Source organism: Mustela lutreola, chromosome 15 (assembly GCF_030435805.1).
Source record: "Mustela lutreola isolate mMusLut2 chromosome 15, mMusLut2.pri, whole genome shotgun sequence".
In the NCBI taxonomy this organism is placed as follows: Eukaryota; Metazoa; Chordata; class Mammalia; order Carnivora; family Mustelidae; genus Mustela; species Mustela lutreola.
The window spans coordinates 56370464-56391788 of NC_081304.1; the positions used below are offsets into that span (position 1 = coordinate 56370464).

The 21325-nt window shown below is 50.1% G+C and overlaps 1 protein-coding gene across 1 annotated transcript in view; it reads right to left on the reverse strand.

Moving 5' to 3' along the window:
* Positions 1-1304: 1304 nt before the first annotated feature.
* ADPRM (ADP-ribose/CDP-alcohol diphosphatase, manganese dependent) overlaps positions 1305-21325 on the reverse strand; it is a 139051-nt gene continuing 119030 nt past the window's right edge. Inside the window, exon 4 of the mRNA XM_059147348.1 lies at positions 1305-2196. Coding sequence (XP_059003331.1) covers positions 2177-2196 — 20 coding nt within the window. The 3' untranslated portion in view covers positions 1305-2176. The remainder of the gene's footprint in view (positions 2197-21325) is intronic.

The following is a 21325-nucleotide window of genomic DNA, read 5'->3' on the forward strand; positions in this document are numbered from 1 at the left end:
CCAGAAATACTGAGGGGGTATGGGTGACTTGTGGGACCTAAGGGGCGAGGGAGAGGATGGCCGTGTGGTTGTCAGTTTCACAGTTATGTCGTTTATAAAACATGGCGGACACTGGAACAGAAGCAGGTTGGGGTGGGCGGAGTTTGGAGAGCAATGGATTCTGTTTGGGGCATCTTCTGTTTGAGACATCCAAGTGGGGATGGCCGTGAAATGTTGGATACATAGGTCCAGAAGAACGGGCTTCCCTTAAGAGACTGGCAGAGAGGAAGTAATTAGAATGACAGAAGTGAAGGAAGTGGTCTGGGTGGAGAGCAGAGCATAAGGAGAGAAAGTGGCTGAGGACAGGCATCAGGGGTCTCTAGCTTCTAATTGTCCAGGTGGAGGAAAAGGAGCCCACGGGATAGACCAAGAAGGAACAGCCGGGGGACACAAGGGAAAGCCTTTAGACCAGCCCCCAGCCCAGACGCCACAAGAGTAAAGTCCCGGTAACCGTTGAATGAAAGAATGAGTACGTCCTAGGCGTTCAAAGATACTGAAAACCGCTTCTGGGTGAGAGAGGAAACACACCGAGAGTCTCCGGTAATTCGCGATTAATGAACAGCGCTGCCCGCAGCGTCTCTGGAAGGAAGCGTGGCGCTACCCTGCCCTTTACTGGGGTAAACTGTGGCTTGCGGGGACTGTCTAGCTCTCATTCTCGTCCTTTCGAGGGCCCCCGTCTAGACAGCGACGCGGATGCTCGGAAGCACTTTTATTTATCTGCTTTTAGGACTCAAGTTGTATTTGCATAATTAGATCTCATTATCTCCAAAGTCGAGGCCATCTTCGGTCCCAACCCTTGCTTGAACGATCCGAACTGTGCCATTCGTGGGATGCGCTCCTCTTTATGAAGTCCAAGCCCCACCGCGTGTATCGATGGGCACAGCCAGAAATCGATGTCGGACGGCAGCTGGCTCAAGCCAAGAGACAGTTGGGAAACTCCGAGAATCACTCTGCTTTCCGTTTGTTGGAAATGCAAACAGCCACCGATTCACAGCGTGGGTAGTGAGTGCTCTTCTCTGAGTACGTGGCTATCGTCAGAGGTCATATGAAGGTTATTTAGCCACGGGCATGACGGAGGGTACCGGGGAGGCCGGAGTGGAGACCCTGACAAGGCTGTGTCAGGTCAGGAGGTCCCCACGAGGAGCGGGATGGGGAGATCCAGGTGAGGGAACCCGAAGCCAGAGCAATGCAGAGGCCATGGGCAAGGGGGGTGGGGCAGGAGGGCTTTGGGTGGTGGGTAACTGCCAGTCACACAGACGCATTCCTGCATTTTATTTATTTTTTAGATTTTTTAAAAATTTATTTTAGAGAGAGAGAAAAAGGGGGAGCGGGGTACGGGAGGGGAGGAAGCAGAGGGAGAGGGTCAAGCAGACTCTGCACGGAGCCCGGAGCAGACTCCAGGCTCCATTCCACGATCCCAGAGCCCAAACCAAGAGTTGGACCCTCTACCTCCTGAGCCATCCTGATGCCCCTAATTCCTGCATTTTATTAAAAAACTGTGATGTCTATACCTCCTTGCACTCACTGACCACCAGCTCCGGGCAGGAGCCCAAGACACAACTTTCAAAGTCTCACCTGTTTCACAGGTAAAGAAATGAAGGCTTAATGAGGAAAATTTTGAATCGATGTTCCCAAACCAGTGGCAGGAGACCTGGCATTAGACTCAAGTCTTATTCTCAGACCCAACACTTGATTCCTTGTTATCACCCCTGAATTTTCCCTACGACTGTCACGGGACTCAAACACTTATCACTGGTGGGTTCACTAAACCCGGCTTTGTTTAGCAATTGTACCAATGTCACGACCATATAGCTAACAAGACCGTGTTTTCTTTCCTGGGAAACCCACATGGGATTTTTTTTTTTTTTTTTTTTTATTGAGGAATTATGCCTCCTTGTGAAGACCATTGCAAGGATCTCCCAACAGACAAATTCTAACCCTTCCTCCCGGGGTGAACCCCACCGCGAGGGATCTGTCTCACGACAAGGAGGACCCACCTCGGTGACCTTTTCACGCACCTGATATACCCTCACTACGAGACACGATAATTAACTGCATGTTCCTTACAAACCGGGTGACAGTTTCAGCTGAGGTTGCTAAGCCGTTCTGAGATCGCTCGCCGTACAAGACGCAGTTTTCATATCTTGTGACAATGCTCTGAAAAGGAAGCACATAATGATTCCTTGTGTGGGTGAGACCCCTGCTAGTTATGTTTTAATTAATAACCCAGTTATAAGAGCAGAGCGAGAGGTAGTAACTTAGCTCCTTTGCTGCCAGTTCATTCTTGCTGGCTGTTCCGGAGCCGTGAAAGGAATTTGTTCCGGAACATATTCAGCTACAACACGGTCCCACCCTCCTGGCTCCCTAACCTTGCGTTCCTGAAATTTTTCGGCAGCAGTGGGTTGGGGGGTGGTCAGGAATGAATGAGCATCATGGTCTGGGTGCAGTGAGATGAGGCAGAACTGGTCCGGGGCGGGGGCCGGAGGTGGGGGACCGGCTGTGACAGCAAAGGCTGGGGGTGCTAAGCGCTGTGTTCGTACAAGGAAGAACTCATTCTCCATTCCAGATTCTCCCCAGGGAGATGATGGAGAGCTTGAATAATCTGCTTGGGTTGGTGGGGGAGGATTTTTCTCGCCTGCCTATTTAAGAGATGGGAATGTGGGTGGTTTCCAGGGTTCGTTTTCTGCCCCTAGTGCCTTTCTTGAGTGTTCCACGGTCTTACTTCTCGGGCGAGGCCACCCCATTTCGCTCTGGATAAGGCTGGGATCTGCTTACCTGTGATGCTTCTCTGACTGATGAGGGCTACACCTGGCACATAATGACGGCAGGCAAGGAGGGGCATCCCGGAGGATGTGTGACCCAGGGAAAATAGACTGTGGGGCCTCTCCCTGGAGCCAGGTGTTTGGGAATGTGGTCTCCTTCACAGGTGGTTCCCAGAGTCAGGGGGGAGCCCAGTCTGCAAGACTGGACCCTGAAGCCAAGACTGGGAGGTCACGTAGGTGCGCGTAGCCAGTTAGAGTTGGTTTTTTAAAAAAAATAGGATGGAGGGACACGCCTGAGTGGCTCCATCAGTTGAGCGTCCCACTCTTAATTTCAGTCAGTTCAGGTCCTGATCTCAGGGTCATGAGATCGAGCCCTGTGTCGGGCTCCCTGCTCAGCGGGGATCCCGCTTGAGATTCTGTCTCCCTCTGCCCCTCCCCCTGCTCGCACCCTCTCTCTGTCTCTATGAAATAAATAAATAAATAAAATATTTTTAAAAATGGGACAGGATTGGACACTTGCTCTTGCGACTTTTGTAAATAGAAATGTGCACACATGTGTGCGTGTTCAAGAAAACGCTAATCATTCCTACACCTTTTACCGCTCTGCGGTTGTGTTTTCTTCCATTTCGCGGCATATCATGGACTTCTTTCTACCCACGGCTTTGTTGTTTGGTCATCCAGTGAATGCATGGTCTGGAAATGGGTGCCACGAATCATCTACGGTGGGACATTTTGTTTCAAATTTTTCTCTGTGGGCTGAACATCTGTCTTCTGTCACGGATCTGATATGCCGTTGCTACCTTGTCCCATGTTCCCATAGATAACGGGGGCTTGTTCTAGACCCCGTTCTGGCGCGTTCGTCTCTGCAGCTACTACACACTGAATAGCATTGTGCTATTTATCATACTACACACTGAAACACATTGTGCTATTTATCATAACTCTGGTACGTATCTCTTACCCCTCCGAGCCCCTGATTCTTATTTTAAAATTTCCGGGCTGTTCTCTGCATTTTCTACTTCAGATGCAATTTTTTGTTTGAGAAATTCTATGAAAAAGTCCTGTGACCTCTTACGGATGGCTTAGCTTGTACAGAATCAACGTATTAACAGTCTGGGACTACCCACCAGGAACATAACGTGCCCCTGTTCGTTCCTGTCTTCCTTTGTGTCCTTCTGGACCATTACATAGCTTTGCTTCGTATCAAAAACCTGACTTTTTCTAATCAATCCGTCCTAGAGTCTATATACTATATAGTATACAAAAGGAGCACTTTTGAATTTTTTGAATGTTGATTTTTTGTCCTTTTTTTTTTTTTTTAACCTCTTGAAGTATCTGTCCTTTTCTTATTGGTCCAAGCATTAATTAGGCTTTCTCGGGTGTCAAAGCAGTAATCACCTTTGGTGATGGGGTAAGTAGGCAGGCAGCACAAGAACAGCCAAAGGGTTAGGTCTTATGGAGGAAAGGGAATTGACAGAGAATGCAAACATCAAGGTAACTCAGAGAGCCCGAGTTATCGGAACATTCGGAGTGTCCTTCCGTCAGCCCTAGGTTCTGGACCTTGTGGTCCCACACACCGCTGCTGGGGTCCAGGACTCTGATATCACAGTCTTTCTCTGCCCCAGGCATTTGCTAACACAGAAATAGCACTTCCTCCTTTTTCCTTCTGCCCTCAGTATCAACTCCTACGTTTCTCTACGTGTTTTGGATGCATCCTCTCTAAGAGAGAGAGGGCCAAGTGCTTTGTTTAATCAGGAGTGTCCCTGTCGGGGACATTAGATCCAACACCGAACTGTTATCCATCCTGCGGATCAGCTGCCCCAAAGCAATCAGCTATGACCCTCGTACAGGGTTCGCGGCGCAGAGAAGAACTCATACAGCACGCACTTATCCTCGGGACATCTTCCCAAAGTGCAGATCCTGCCTCCGTAGGTCGGAGATGGGGCCTGAGGTCCCATCATCCTTGCCAGTTCCCAAGCACACCTGCTATGCGGGTCCGCAGACCACACTTTGAGTAGCAAGGGCTTAGAGCAGGGTTTCCCAATGTCAGCAACGTTGACTTTGGGGGCCAGAGAATTCTTTGTTAGAGGGAGCTGTCCTCTGCTTGGAGGACGACTAGTGGCGCCCTTGGCCTCTACCCACAAGCTGCCGGTGGTGCCTCTACCCCACGCTGTAACAACTAAACTATCTGCTGGGGTTGCCAAATATCATCTGGGGAGCAACCCTTGGCCGAGAGCAAAATGGCCTGGAGGTCAAGACACCATCGAGAGGGGCCTCGGGTGTGACGGACATTCTGAAGTGAGGACCAAGTGTCCAGCAGGCAACTTGCTTGGCCTGTCTGGAGCAATGTCAGAGAACTCTTCCCATGTGGAATGTTTTCAGTTCCTGCTTATCATATACATTTCAAATACGTCCCCTTTTTGACGATCTACCTTCCGCTTAAATAGTGCTTTCATCCAAAGGTTATTCCCTTTCCGAAGGCAAGAATAGGATCTCTGCCTAATACGGTTACTTTTTACCGACGGAACAATCAGCTGTTTGGGAAGGTCAAGCAGACCAGTGACCACTAACAGGGAAAAAACCCGGGATTCTTGCCATTGTCTTTATTCAAATGATTGAAAACTACATCCCTTGCAGAACAGGTTTGAGGGAATGTGGGGGAGGGGAACTCTAAGATTCGTATTTTATTTTATTTATTTTTTTAAAGATTTATTTATTCATTTGAGAGAGAAAGAGAGGGCGGGGGGGGGGGCACAGAGGGAGAGGGAGAGAGAGAAACCCAAGTAGTCTCCTCACTCAGCACAGGGCCCAACTCGGGGCTTGATCCCACGACCCTGAGATCAGATCTGAGCTGAAACCAAGAGTCGGACAGTGCCACCCAGGTGCCCCCGAGGTCTCCTATTTTAAATCACATGACGTGATGATCACTTGCTTCACCGACACAGATGAGTTTCTAGAATTCTGTCTCATTGTCCGTAAGATGATACCTTTTCCCTATTCCTCTCCCAGAGGGGTGGGGACGATCAAATAAGCAAGTACTGCCTTAACTTGCGTTTTCCAATTAAATTCGTGAAAATGAAAGAAAATTAAGATTTTATTTAGCTCTTCGGCCACATCAGCCACCTTTCAAGGACTCCTAACCACGTGTGGCCAGTGCGGTGTGGGACATTGAACCTAGAGGACATATCCGTTCTCAGCGGCGGGAGCTCTAACGACAGCTCTGCTTCCAAGGATAAAGCCTGGTACCCATATAAACAAGTTATGTTGCGATGACTGTTACCGGAAGTTGGAATTCTCATACACTCACAAGGAGGGGTCCCCAGCCACGCGCCAACAAGCCTCGGAGTACGGGCTGCATCTAAGATGTCACGAGAGCAATGAAAACATAATTAAACCCTTGAAAAAAATAGGAGCAGGGTCAAAACATCACGCGTGCATTGCTTTCGGCAAACATCAAGGTCCAGACCACAAGAGCAGCTTCATGGCCCTTGTAATTACAAAGAGTGAGCCTTACTTTCCTATAGGATGACTAGTTCAGACTCGCCACATATAAACTTAAGCGTGTTATCGTCTAGATTCTAATATCCTTTACTCGTGTTCTGCGAGGCAAGGACTCAGATCCGTGAGCGGGGGAGAGTGGGGGGTAGCTCTAGGACGGCTGTCGCAGCTGGTCCCCTGCTCAGAGATGCCTGCCTGGCAGGCTCTGCTGATACAAGGAAGGGACGGTCATGAATAACACATAGCCCCCGAGCACTTAAAAACAGCAGCCGGCAGTAACAACAACGGGAACAGCATGTGTTATGTGTCAAGGCTCACGCTAAATGCGTTCTGTACCTTCCTGCTTTCACTCTTGCCAAAATACCAGTGAAGTCCGCATTCGGCATTCTTCCAGTGTTACAGATGCAGAGACTGGGCTCCGAGAGCTTAAATCAGTTGCCTGAGGTCACCCGTCGCTAAGTGTCAGACTCAGAGACAAAACTGAATTAAGTATGCCTAACTCCAAAGCCCATACTCCTCATGGCTCCTACCCCTTGTCCCGGATCAGGATGGCTCCAAATGGAGGAAGAAATTCCACTTGTTCCTTTAAGGAAAGAATGTTTGGGCCCTGGTCTGACCCTCTCCCCGGTTCTTCCCAAACTTGGCCCCGTCCTAAACGGCAAGGGCCTCACTCAGCGTGTGGACACCCCAACCTGTTCCTCCAACTGCCTCTTCTACTCCCCGTAAAAGACCCCATTCAGGCTCTGGAAGGTGGCTCAAGGCTGCTTGTTGTGGAATTCTGGGATCCCGAATACGGAGAGTATGTCTAGGGAGCCGGGAGCACGGGCCCTTGACCCCATAGACTTCTTCCTCACTGCGGAGGGGCACGGCCTTAAGAGGGTCAAGGAAGAATCATCCAAAGACTCATTACTCAAAGTGGGGTCCCAGGCCCAGCATCACCAAGGTCCCCGGGAAGCTGCTAGACATGCAAATTCCTGGAACCCACCCCAGACCTAGACCTAGAGCGAGACAAACACCGGTGGTCCCTCGCCACCTGTGTCTCAGCAAGCTCTCCAGTGATCCCAATGCTCACTACGGCTCAAGAACCATTGATCTGGGACACAGGTCTTGCTACACGAGGGTGGTCCATGGGGCAGCTGCACCTGGGAGCTCATTAGAAATGCACATTCTAGGCCTCACTACAGACCTGCATCGGAATCGATGAGGGCAGAACCCAGCCATAGGGTCGGGTGTCCTCTCCCCGTGATTCTTACGCACAGAAGTTTGCCTAGAACTGCTGTCATGTAGGGGGTCCTTCCCCTTTCTTCCCTGCTTCCCTGTTGTATTATTATTAGCAAGGGCCATGTCTACCCTAAATGACAGAAACCCAAACATATCAGTTTAAAGGGGGAAAGGGGATTTCATAGATTATGCTAGTGAACAGTCCGTGAGTAGATCTGGCACCACTGGCTGGGTAGCAAGTGGGAGTCTGGGGACCAAACCCGCTCCCCACCAGGGCCTGTTTTCAGAGTTTAATTGGAAACAGCCATACCCATCCATTTACAGGTTGCCTAGGGCTGTCTGCGTACCTCAAGGCAGACACACTGGTTGTGACATCAACATTTAGGCCCCCAAAGCCTAAGATACAGAAAAAGCCTGCTGAGCCTTGCTTTCAAGCATGGAGCTCAGCACCAGGACCCCTCCTGCCCAGAGAGGGGGTGGACACTCAGCCTGTGGGCTCAGCAGCCTCTTAGACCTTGTTCACTCGAGGGCCATCAAGCCCCAGGAATTTTAGTAGTCAACCACATTCTTGAGTATCATACGTTTTACACAGACATACACACACACACACACAAGTGTGTGCATGCATAAATACATATATTGCATATATATCTACATATAAATATAAAATATTCCTTTGTGCTCATTCAAAAAACCTTTTGGTGTAGATTTATACAGCAACATATGAAGCTCTTTACCTACCACCGCTGGGGTGTAGATTTCTAATTGGGGTGTGTGGCACAATAAGAAATGCATATTTGGTCTTTCATCATAGTTTCTGGCACACAGCTCCTCAAACTCCTGATAGCTCTGGAGGGTGAGAGTGTCTTTTTATGTCATCAAGACGACGGCTGATGGTTAAGAACCCTCAGAGAGGGGCACCCGGGTGGCTCAGTCGGTTGGGCGTCTGCCTTCAGCTCAGGTCATGACCTCAGGGTCCTGGGATCAAGTTCCAAGTCGGGCCCTTTGCTTGGAGGGGAGCCTGCTTCTCACTCTCCCTCTGCACCTCCCTCTGCCCATGCTCTCTCTCTCTCTTGCTCATTCTCTCTCTCAAATAAATAAATAAAAAATCTTTAAAAAAAAAAAAAAAAGAACCTCCAGATTGCTTCAGGACAGAAGAGGGGCTGGAGGTTGGGTTTAATTGCCGATGCTGGATGATTGAATGCATCCTATCTGTGTCACGGAGCTTCCTAGAAACCCTGATACAAAGCATTTCAGTGTGCTTCTGGATTGGTGAACACACTGAGGTTTGGGGAGGGTAGTGGGCCCAGAGGGAGCATGGCACTTCTGCCGTCCCCCAACCCACATGCCCACACCTTGCCCTGGGCCTCTCTTCCAACCTGCTATTCTTGAACAGCAACCTGTGTAATAAACCGATAAACGAAAGTAGAGTGTTTCCAGTCTAACAAATTTTGATCCCAAAGACGGTGTCACGGGAACCCACCATTTATAACTGGTTGGTCAGAGGTATGAGAGGCTCCAGAGCCGTGACTGGTGTCTGAGGTGGGGACAGTCTAGCGGGACTGGGCTCTTGAATCTATGGAATCTGACACTAACTCTAGGTACTCAGCATCAGAATTGAATTGAATTGTCGGACACGCAGTTGGGGTGTCCAGAGAACTGGAGAATGGGCCATTGGTGTCAGAAAACATCTCAGAGGGTGCCTCAAAGGTTAACTTTAATCTGCATGATCCCAGGGGTAATTTTTATACTGATTTATGTCCCACAGTTAATTCAGAAGAGTTTTGAGCTAAGTCATGGGGTGCTGTAGGGGTAGCTGAGGGATTTGTGGGCATGGTCTGGAGTTGTCAGCATTGCCATCCTGTACTATCTTGCGTGGCGGATTTGTGGACACTGGGGGGCAAGCTATGAGCATATCACTAAGCTGCATTAATTCTGCTAAAGCTACTCCAAGAGCTGGGGGTGAGGGGGGAAATGTGAGATCATAAGCCACGCCCACAGCAGAACCACAGCTAATAACAGCAGTCATAGGGAAGGCTTTGAATTTCTGCAGCATTCTAGAATAATCTCACCTGGATTTCAAGAAGCAAGGACACCCAAGGACATTTTAGGATTTCCAGAGGAACTGGCTATCTCCATGTGTGGACGCTCCTGATCTTACATCATATTAAACTATGCCCACCCTGAACATAAGTCACATATAATGATGTAACTGTCAAGTTGTATTTTAGTAGACTCCTTGGATTTAATGTTACCTTGGCAAAGATTTAATTAATCTTTTCCTTCTGTGTTTTGGAGACTTTTTTTTTTTTTAATTCCAATGATTTCTGTAAGCCCTGGTGAACTTTGCAGGGCCCTGACCCCGGGGAAGGCCCTGGGCATGCATCTAAAATTCTGAGTCCACCCATCTGGACTGGATGAAAAGAGACTGCACAAAAGCCACCAACTTGGCAAATGCCGGTTCAGATTCCAAGGTTGTGTCCTCTATGATACTGGGGGTGGGGGGTGGGGAACAGCACAGCATAGCTGTTTCATTTCATACTTATTCTTAGGACAGGGGTCCGGGATGCTACAAACACTGGCTGAAATTGTGTGATCCATTTTGAGAACCTCACCAGGGAGGACAGCTTGAGTCAAAGAGGCCCACAGAGAAATTAGTGGGAAAGGACAAGTGAATGTCAATTAAAATCAGCAATTGGCTTTGCAGGACAGGAGGAGACTCTATGGGATACACAGGAAATGCCCATCCTTTGGGGGCATAATCCACTGCAAGAGTCCTCCTCAAAGACCTTGGTGAGATTCTCAGCAAAACAAATGACCTCATTAATTAAATGGGTTAATACTCTCCCCATGCTTTCCCTAATTGCTACACTGACTTTCAGGAGAAGCATTTTCAAGGCAAATTGAGCACCCAGAGCCTCCCGGAGTCAATGTCACAATAAGCCCCATATGCTCTGAAAGCGATTTACGAAGGTAGCTATAGAGGCTGCAGATGTCCAGCTCGCCTCCACCTCCCGAGGGTCTCCTGTGTGAACCCAAGCCCTAAGTGCCCCACCCAACTGGCTTTGTCTTCCAGCCCAGCCAGAAACCCAAGAAGATCCTCCATCATCATCTCCCTACAGAAGGCATTTTCTTCCAATATGAAGACATGCTCTGTTTCCATTTTATTCATTGAATACGTATTACTGGAATACCTTTGTTCCTGCTCTAAGCACAAGAGATAAAGCCGGAAACATAACAGACCAAGATCACAGCTCCGTGGGACTTACATTCCATTTGGTGAGTTTCTATGACAACCTCGTTGGAGTGTTGTTGGTTTGTATGAGAAAGGGTCCTTTTTCTGTCCTGTGCTGCCCACCATTTACTCCTGTTGAACTGGAGGACAGGGACCCTTTTCTCATTCAGATTTATTTTTCCAATGCCCAGGTCAGTAGCTGGCACACAGAAGTTGCCTCAGTTAGGAACAGTGTCTGGCTATATGTAACAGGGACTCCTTCCCACATTTCCAAGTACTATTAAATCAAATAATGAGTCCTTCCCCCCCACCATGATTTAGTCCAGAAGTAGGAAGTACAGGGATACCATAGTGAATCCACAATGTCATTCGTGTCTGAGTTCCTTTTGCACCTGTTCCCATCCCTTTCAGACTTCCTTGTTGCCTTCAGATGGCCACTAGACCAATGACAGTCATGCTCACGGTCCAGACCGTCAGAAAGATGAAGGGGAAAGGTAAATGAGTCAAGCGTGCCCATCCTTGAAGAAGATGGGAAACAATTCACCATGGCGTGAGGACATGCAGGTGACCATAAGGAGGGGCTCACATGTCGAGGAAATGAGGTCTCCCACCAAGAACTAGCATTAACCTCCCTGGTCCTTTAGAGTGAGGAGTGGAGGCACTTTGGAAGCATATCCTCCAGCCTCGGGCCAGCCTTCAGGTGACTTGCTGACACCTTGCCACAACTTAGTCATTGCCCTGGTCAACATGTTGGCCATGACTTCATGAGTAGCCCTGAGCCAGAGACATCCAGCTAAATAAACTGTTCCCAAATTCTTGACTCACGGAAACTTTGGGAGATAATAACTTTCTGTGGTGTCGCTCTGCTAAGATTGGGCCTGATTTGTTACACAGCAGTTCGTAACTAATACAGAGGGAGACAATGAAATACAGATTTTGGTCAGCTCTGTGGTAGAGACTGCTGATTTTCCACCAAAGTCTACTGGAACATGGGGCCAGATGACATGTACCTTTGTCCCTTGCAGTCAGACGCGGCCATGTGCTATCCAGTGGAATATAAAAGGAGGTAATATATGTATACCGTTCTAGGTCTGGCCAACAAGCCTGCACAAGCTCTTCCAAACATTTTCCCCTTCCAAACTGACTATTCTCCTCCTGCCGTCTCACTGGAGACAATAATGACATGGCCCAGAGAGACAGCACGGCCACAGTTTGGAAGGAGCCTGGGTCCCTGAGTAACCACGTAGAAAAATGTTGCCTTGACAAGCTAAGTCACTGTCAAATATTTTGGGAGCATGAAATAAGCTTCGATTATATTGAGCCACTGAACTTTGGAAACTAGCTCTTATCCCAGCCCAGACTATTCTACCAAATACAGAAATATTTCTGCCCAAAGGCAATTGCAATTGTTACAAAGGAAGAAGGGTGAGTGGGTAGACCCTAGAAGTCTTTGCTACAGGGGTAGTCTGGAGACAATGTCCCTAATGGATGAATATATGGAATGTCTACTTGCCTGTGGGCAGAGGGAGGTCTGCACCTGAGGCTGCTTAAGCTACACAGAAGTAGAGAGACAGCACCATTGCCCGATCCCAGAGTGCCTAAACCCTCATCCCCACTACTGGGAACTCCTTGCTGGAAATGGAGGGCACCCTGTATCCTTCAACAAGATATCTGGGACCAGAAGTGTCAAAGATATTGTGGGGCAACTCTTGACCTCATTGGACTTGGAATCCTCTTTCACCAGCTTCATTTGAGGGTTTCCACTAGGTTGGAACCCTGACTTTGAGATCACTATCTTGGGAAAGGAAAGAGGGTACTGGACCTTTAGGGACCCACACTCACCCCGTTATCACTCCCAGAGGTGCCAAACACTGAAGTACACTTAGTCTATCTCTACCCTGGAGTATTCCCCCAAACCTGTCAAAAATCCTACAATCTACCCTTGCCCGAACCTACCTCTTCCCCAGGCTTACCTAGGAATATCTCCTACCTTCCCCTCCCAAGAACATTGCTACCACTGTACTGTTATGCTGAAACCCACACAGGGCTACCCAAGGAAGCCCATCTTTCTGACATGTCCTTCACTCATCCATGGAAGCTAGCATTTGTCAAGACTCTGTTATAGCTTTATCGCAGCCTAGAAGGTGCGGCCAGGTCTGAACCAGCTTGAAATTCCAGCCTCATCATGAGTCACTGTCCCTATTTCTCTGCTCTCCTGCTAACTACCTTCCAAATGAGTCAGGCTTCTCCAGGTTAGGTCTTGGCCTATGATGTCCCCTCAGTCTGCAGGTCTCTATTAAAATGTTCCAGGTTCAGGGGAGCTTCCTTGATCCCTTAAACTAGGACTTTTTAGTCTTTATCACAATGAAGTAATTACTGGTGTAACAACCTATCCCACGCCTACCACTCTTCTGAATGTTCACAGGGAGCAGGGGCTCCATGTCTTTCTGGTCTATCATGCAGGAGAGCCTGGACTAGATAGAGCAGGTAGTGAAGAAGCATCCTTTGAATGAATTCATGTGCTCCAGGTGAGGGAAGTGGGGACAGGATCTCTCACCACCCGTGTCCTTGAGGAGATAAACTGGCTATGGGAGGAGGAACACAAGTGGACAATTAGTGCAATAAAGCATAACATTGGATGAAATACACATTCTTAGGTTGGGCTTAAAGGGAAAACCGCATTACATCTAAGATTTAACAACCCCATCTTCAGAAAGCCTTCCCTGTAGGCCACTCAGATGCAAGGGAAGTTCCCTTGTTCAGTATAATTATGTACCCACCCCCCACATCCCAGTCTATACTTAGCAGGGATCTAATGAAGGTGCTTTATAAATTTTTGGTGATAGAACCTGCTTGTACAATCTACCAGTCCTGTTTGTTTCTGGTGGTGGAATCTGCAAGAAATCATGGTGCAGTTCCTTGTTTGAGGAAAAATCAGCAAAGAGAGACTGCTACACGGTATTTAGAAAGATCATTGTCCTGAGAGAAGGAGTTAATAGAATATTTTGGTGGTGGTGTTGTTTGGTGGTTCAGTGAAGCCTGCCCCTGCCCTACCCTCCAGGGCTCCGGGGCAGGATGGGCACATTTCTTTCCCCTGAAAATTGCAGAAATGCCCTTTTGAGTAGGTTAAATAATAAGGATACAGATAATCTCGTTCAAGAAGCCCACAGGTCAATGGCTCAGGGCCAGCGTGATCTGCCACCCACTCCACTTCCCCGCACAGCTCTGGGCTCTGCCTGAACTGAGTGTCACTTCATCCCAGGCCAAGCTCCTCTGCCGTCCCTGACTGGTCCTCCCGCTCATGGCGCTTTGGAGGCTCACCAAGGCCTAAGACCTTTCCATGGCTGAGGGCCTGGCCCACAGCTTTTTCAAAAGAGCTTGACACTGTTCCCTTCTGAACAAATATAATGCTGTGTTGATCTCAGAGTAACAAGAATCAGGAGTTACTGGAATACTCCCCTCTGCTGATGTGACCCATCCCATGTGGTGTGTTACTGCTGTTCTCCGCTAGAACCCACCTTGGCTGATGTTCTTGGGCCCTGCTACCAAAAAGCCAGGAGGTGCACAGACAAGAGTAAAAGGACATGCCACACAAGTGACAGAGTCAAGAAAGAAACCTCGAAAGAGAAAATCTTCTCCACCACCCCCCACTATGTGCATTCCCCCATCGTCCCACACCCAACCGTAGGAATGGATTCCCTGAATGGAGAGGCAGAGGTTCACTGGTGTCCTCGGGCTACCATAACCAGGTACCATGACTGGAGGGCTTAAACAATAGAAGTTCACTTTCTCCCAGCTCTGAAGGATGCAGTCCAAGATCAAGGTGTTGCCAGGAGTGGTTTCTTCTGGAAACTTCTCTCCTTGACTTGCAGATGGCTGCCTTCTCTCCGTGTCCTCACATGGTCTTTCCCCCGTGTGCAGGCGCTTCTGGGTCTCTTCCTCTTCTTACCAGTCCTATTGAGTTGGGTTCCCACCCTTAGGACCAAATTTAACCCTCACCACCTTAACGGCCCTATCTCTGATGCAATCACATTGGAGGTTAGGGGTTCAACCTATGAATTTGGGGTTGGGGGAGCGGGGCAAGGAGATGCAATTCAGCCCATAACAGGGGATAAGGGGAGAAAACATAGACGTGATTTCCAGAGACAGGGACCCTGCACCCCATTGCCTGGCCTGAGGCCCATACTGAGGAAGACCTCAGCCCTATTTGGGAGGAAATACAGCAGGAGAGAATGAAGTCTATCCACCACATGGAGATCCAGGAAAGTCGCAGGACAGAGACTGGATGCTCACGAGAGACGGCCATTCATCGATCCAGAAATATACCACCTCAGATGGTTGTTGGGCAATTTTTTGCCCCGTCCCCAAGCACTGGGGAAGCAAGAGGATTTCTGAGGACTCAAGAGTGAAGAAGTAGAGGTGAGTTTTCACATCCAACAAGGCCATGAAGGTTAAAGCAGCAGAGGCTTAGCAGTGCCTAGCTCAGAAGCAGCGTCTAGAGATGACTTGAAGATCAGATACCCCTTTCCAGGCTCTGGCATCCCACAAACTCAGAACAATGCCCCAAAAAGTAGAAAGCAAAATTGGATCTACCCATACTAAGTTTCTGTCCCTCAGGCACAATGGTGGCTCAAGACAGAAGTCATGTTGTTATTTAAAAACAAAGGAGAGGCTGGTGATGGTTCTGGTTTCCATGGGTGGATGGAGGTCCAAGCCCACACTAGTGGATTAGGTGCAGGATGAAGATGGCCCTCCGTGCCCTGCTGAGGGAGATGCACATTAACTGGTGGTCGATGGAAAACAGGGCAGGGCAGGGCCATCATCCATGACCTCCTTCCTCGAGAGAAGGAGAAGATTGGCTACACACTGGGAGAAAATACTTGCAAATCACATATCCCCTAATGAAGGACTTGTATCCAGAGTGTATCAAGACATCTCAAAACTCAACAGCGGGAAGCCAGACGACACAATTTAGAGACGGGCAAAGGACATCAGCGGGTACTTCACCGGTGAGGGCATAAGGATGACAAGCATAGGAAGACAAATTCAGCATCATTCCTCAGGAGGGGGTGTGGAATAGAGATGAGATAACACTACACATCTGTTTGATTGGCTAAAATAAAAGGAAAAAAAAAAAAACCACCCTGGCAATGTCAAGCTGATGGGCATGCAGAGAAATGGGAACTCTCATACATTGCTGGTGGGATCCAAATGGTGTGACTCCCCTGGAAAACAGCCTAGCATCTATAACATTAATTTTGCATTTACACTATGACCCAGAAGGCCCATTCCTGGAGAAAGGAAAACTTACATTAACCAAAAAAACAACCAAACAAACAAACTAAACAAAACAAAACAAAAAACTAGAAACGAGTGTTTCTAGCAGTTCTAGTGGAAACTGTCAAACACGGAAACAACTCAGACAGCCTTCGCAGGTGGATGGGTGAACAGTTGGACCCATTGGACCAAAGCGATCCTCCTTGGCCCTAAGAGGGACAAAGCAGGAAAAGCAACAGCCCCAGTGAAAGCTGAAGTCATGACGCTGAAGGAAAGAAGCCAGTCCCAGAGGTTTCCATGGTGCACGACTACATATACCTGCCATTGTTGGGAAAGACAAGTTTGCAGAGACGAGCAACACATCAACAACTGCCAGCGGAAAGAGAGGTGCTACCCAGGGATAGCCTACAGGAACACCTTGGGTTCTTTATCCTGATTACAGTGGTGCTTACCCGAAACCCTCCATGTGTTAAAAGTCATAAACGTGTATGCCCGCCGGAAGAAAAGAGCCAGTCTTATCGTGGAATCCTGTAGTGCAGGTATCCCTGGGAAGGGTTTAACCTTCTGTGTCAGCCCAGCTGTGCTCAAGGAAAGTGTTCTGAGTCAGAAAAAGAAATAATTAAGTAGTTCCCCGCCTGAAAATCCCCTGCTCTCTCTCTCAGATTTGGAGTAGGGACCGGTACCGTGCACGTGCCCTGAGGTGGTGGAGCTTTCTGCTGGTGGCGGCATGCAGAGGACTGAGGGAGACCAGGACAAAGGTAGGCATGGCCAGACAGCAGCCAAGGGCGAAAGTACACAAAGGACTGGCCGACTCAGGAGCCCCTCTCTCCAAATAGACAACAGCGAGGGGACCCCCGAAAGAGGAGGGCAAGGACCAGACCCTCCCATTGCCTGGATATGGGTTATCTGTTGACAGTTGTCTACACCTATCTACCTGTCTGTCTCTCCTACTGTCTCTCCCCTGAGGGCTGGGCCAGAATCTTACACACGAGTCACCAATATGCCTAGCCTGGCACAGAGCAGCTAGTTAAAGCCATTTGTTGAATTTAAAAGGAAAGAAGGAAGGAAGGGGGGAAGGAAGAAAGGAGATAAAGGAACAAATACATTTGATTCTTCCTGTGGGGATGAGGTCAGAAGAGGGAGCCAGCTAAGACGGGGAGCCCCTTGGGCAGGCTGTTATACACGCCCCTGTCAGACTTGGTCAAGATGCCATCCCAATCCCCCAAGGCACAGGAAGGTACCACTATTTTAGCAGAGAAACTAGGATGCAGTATAAATATTAACAGAAGTATTGCTTAAACATATCAGATATCATTTCTTTGATATCCTTCCCAGCTCCAAAATTCCATAATAATAGTATTATGAATGGAATACTCTGTTAGACAACGTACTATAAGATTTTGACTGGATTTCTGGCGTTCACAGCAGAATGCTGGAGAACTCATAGAATAAGGACCTGAAACGTGGACGCTGTGCCATGGTCTGTTCCCTCTGTCTCCCAATCCATGCCACGGTCACCAGCTTTACCTCCTGAATCAGGATCCTCTCCAGCACGACCTTCTCCGCCGACAACTGCCCCACCCCACATCCTCCACCAGAACCTACATCCCCTCCATCATTCTTATCTCTGACTCCTGTACTGTATGTGCTTCAAGACTCATCTTAGCCATCTTCCCCTTCAAGAAGCCTCTCCCCCCGTCTCAGTTACCACCCCAGACCAGTCTGTGCTAAGAGGAGCTCCCAATGTGTTCTCAAAGCACAGCACAGACTTTCCTGCATCGAAGGGTTTCTCCTTCTGGATCAGAACTGTTGGCCGAGTTGCCTGTCTTTTGCACAGTGCACCGAGGCAGTCTCTTTATTTGCAGTGCCCAGCCTGATATATGCCTGGCATCTAAGAAACACACGGTAAGTATTTGATGACGTGATGAATACATGAATCTTCTAAATTATTCAAGAGCCAGCAAGCCTGAACCCTCTGACATGTTGTGATGGTGATGACTATTTTTGTGAAGCCGCTTTTATCAGCAAGCGTCGGGAAGCCGACTTCTCCAGCTTCAGGTCCCGGGTTAAACGCAGACCACTGACAGATTGCCAGGGACCAAGGAGAGCCAAGAAGTCCTTGAACTTCGGACAGCGACACTACCTAGGCTCGCCACTAGATGGCAGCCGCACTCAAGAAGCAAGTGGCTTCTGGCCTCTGACCACGCCCCCGCCCCAGGTCTGGCTGCCTCCCCCCCCCCTGGGGCAGATGACCACAGGCCTTGGAGCCACTGGGACTGGACCTCCTGGTGGTTCTTGATGCCACTGATCCATCTCCCTGAAGATATGTCTTCCTCCTTGGCTCCACTCCCACTGGCTTCGGGTCCCCACCCCCCAGACCCTACCTCACATTATAAAATTCCCGCTGCGGAGGCCGTGCCCGATTTCCCGCACAGAACCTGGCGGGGCTGCTGCGTTAACAGGTGCAGACAAAGAAAAGGCAGTAGTGTCTCCTTGGGTGTCCCCCCCCCCCCCCCGCCCAGCCCCCACCACCAACTTCCCCCAGGAAATAAGAACGTCTTGAGAACTGTTACACAGGAGGAAACGGATAGGTAGACACGAAGGAAAAGTATGAGAAGAGACAAGAAGAAAGAGAGAAGCTGAGATGGGAGTAGCTGGAGGAGAAGGCCTGAGTCTCAGCCCCAGGCTCTGGACCGGCACCTGACGCGGCAGGAGGGACCAGGAGACGGCTTTGCATAACTGAGTCGCTCAAGAGGACAGAGGGGCCAGACCAGGAGAGACTCGGGGCCATCGAGTCCCATCTCCTTGGCCATGGTGCCCTTGATGGGAAAGGCGGCAAAGACGGGCCGGGGAGTTGGGGCCGGTGGAAGGGGGCGGCTCTTCCCGGGCGTGCCTGACTTTGAGTAGTTGCTTTGCATGATTTTCCCGGGCCCTGGAAAGCAAAAGGCCTCTCGACTGTCTTAGAAAGAGCTGAGGGTCCCGCAGATCATGGGGGCAGGGGGGGCCTGGGGGGAGGGCAGGGGGGCCCTCGCCTGGTATCTATATCACCCCACAGGTAAGGTCTGGGTCAGAAACATCACTGCGGTACAAACTTACTCTCCAAAAGTGATGGTGTCTTGGGTTTTTTTCTCCTTTTTTGGTTGTTGGGTTTTCTTAAGCTAGGAAGCCGCCATGAAAGGTTCTTAAGATACGGCAAAAAGACACTGAAGCAAAGAGCGTGAAAGATGGGTGTCAACACAGACACCCCTTTACTAGACTTGTGGCCCCGCAGCCCATCGTGGGACCAGCCCCAGGAGTGGCCTCCACGGAGTGGCTCCACGGAGATGGGCAGAAGGAACATTCCAGAAGAGGACAGCCTGTGTGCAGAGGCACAGAGGCTCCAAATGCCTTTATCAGGGTAGCCAGCTCTTCCTGCTTGGCTTGGCACTGGCTTGGTTGAGCCCCAGGAGTCCCGCGCTGTGTCCCAGAGACCCCTCCGTTCTGGGCAGACCTGGGTGGTCGGTCACCCCATTAGTCATATCCTGGAACACGGGACTAGCAGGCAAGGGGGAGCAGAGATGAACTGCAGCGGCTGGCAGCTCCAGGATGGAGGTCGGAGGGCTAAGAGCCATCCCCCAGGCAACGCTGGACTTTCACTCTGCCCCTTCTGCTGCCCAAATCTCTCAGTAGCCCTTCCTCCCGGGGCGGCTGGAGTCAGCTGCCCAGGGACCATGCTGGCTTCCCACCCCTCCTCTTCTGTCCCACGAGGGCCAAGCTTGAACACAGCGCAGCTTCCACCCCAGACATTTTCCCCTGGACCCAATCCCCCCCATCTGCATATATGGTAACCTATGTACATTGCTTCTATGTGTACCTACATACACACATGTGTGTACATATATGTGTATCCCACACACGCATACACTCTGTATATCACAGAGCTACCTTCATTAAGTCCTTGCTGTGTCTGTTTGCTTATTCAACCCCCACACAAGCTTTCCAAGGTCCTAGTGATCACGTCCACTTGCCCAGTGGAGAAGTCAAGGCTCAGAGAAGTCAAGGCTCAGAGAAGTCCTTTGTGCAAAGCCAAGTACCAGGATAGCAGCACGCCTCACAGAGCTACGTCAGAGGGCTCCATGGGGCAGTCAGTGGATTATGACACAGGCTAAGAACGTGGACTAGCGCGGACGTGGACAAAGTCCTCCGCAAAGGCCAGTCTCCCCCACGGCCATGCCGACGCCACCTGCACCTGCCACACCCCGCGGCCCACACAGCAAGCATGGGAGCCTGAACAGAGGGGAAAACAGGACTGATTTGATTATGTGCATGGCAGGGTAATTCACTCCAGGGTTTCTTCCCGGATTGGAGAGCGCAGACACAGAGGCGGTGACGGCAGAGCAGAACCTCCTGGAAAGCCTCCGCTGGGGGTCCCGTGGACACCCTCCCCCGTGCCCCTGAGCAGAGAGTGCGTGCCGTTCCTGCCACCCCTCCTGCCATCTCTCCCGGTCAGATTCTCCAGACTCTTCGCAGTCTGGGAAGTTCCCATTCGTTTGTAGTTCAGAGATCCACAGAGATGGAAGATTCCCTTGCCTGTTTTGGTCTTCCACATCCCTGGGAGTCTCCCTGATAGACCACAGAGGAAGCCCCCCGCTCCGTGGACTGGAACCAGTGGCAAGGACTGTCCCCCACCCCCTGGCCAGTCTGGCTGGCAGGGTTCCAGGCAGTTTTGTTGGCTTCCGGGTACCCCTTGGGGCACCTTGGGGACAGACAACCCAATGTCTTACAAGCAGCTTGTGAGAGAGGTAGAGACCCTTCCCCACTGGATGGCCCATTCCAGTGGGCCATCATTCCATTCTCATTATAGTCAGACACAAAGCCACAGGGGCATAACCGGGGAAGCCAGGCAGGGCAAGGGTGAACATCTGCCTCCTGTCCAGAGACACCTGGGCCTGGGGTGGGGCAGGCCCCCGCTGTGGTCCTGCCCTTTTGTCACCCGAGATGCCCACCCACAGGCTCCGGGAAGTCCCAGAGGCACCCCCACCATCTCAGAACAGAGGACGTTAAGTAAGCCTCCACCTGCCCTTTCCATCCACCCAGAAGGACCACGGCTCCTGGATCTCATTGTCATGGCCTGCGCTGGACAGAGCCTGCAGAGCCTCTGGGAAAGCCAGCCTTTGGCCATCCATCTCCACCACCACCATCACTCACTCCACCAACCCACAAAGCCCAGCTTGCCTGATGTCTGAGCCGGGGCCAGGAGAATCAGCCCTGCCAAGACACCAGCCTAATGCAGGTCTCCACTCAAACTCGATGA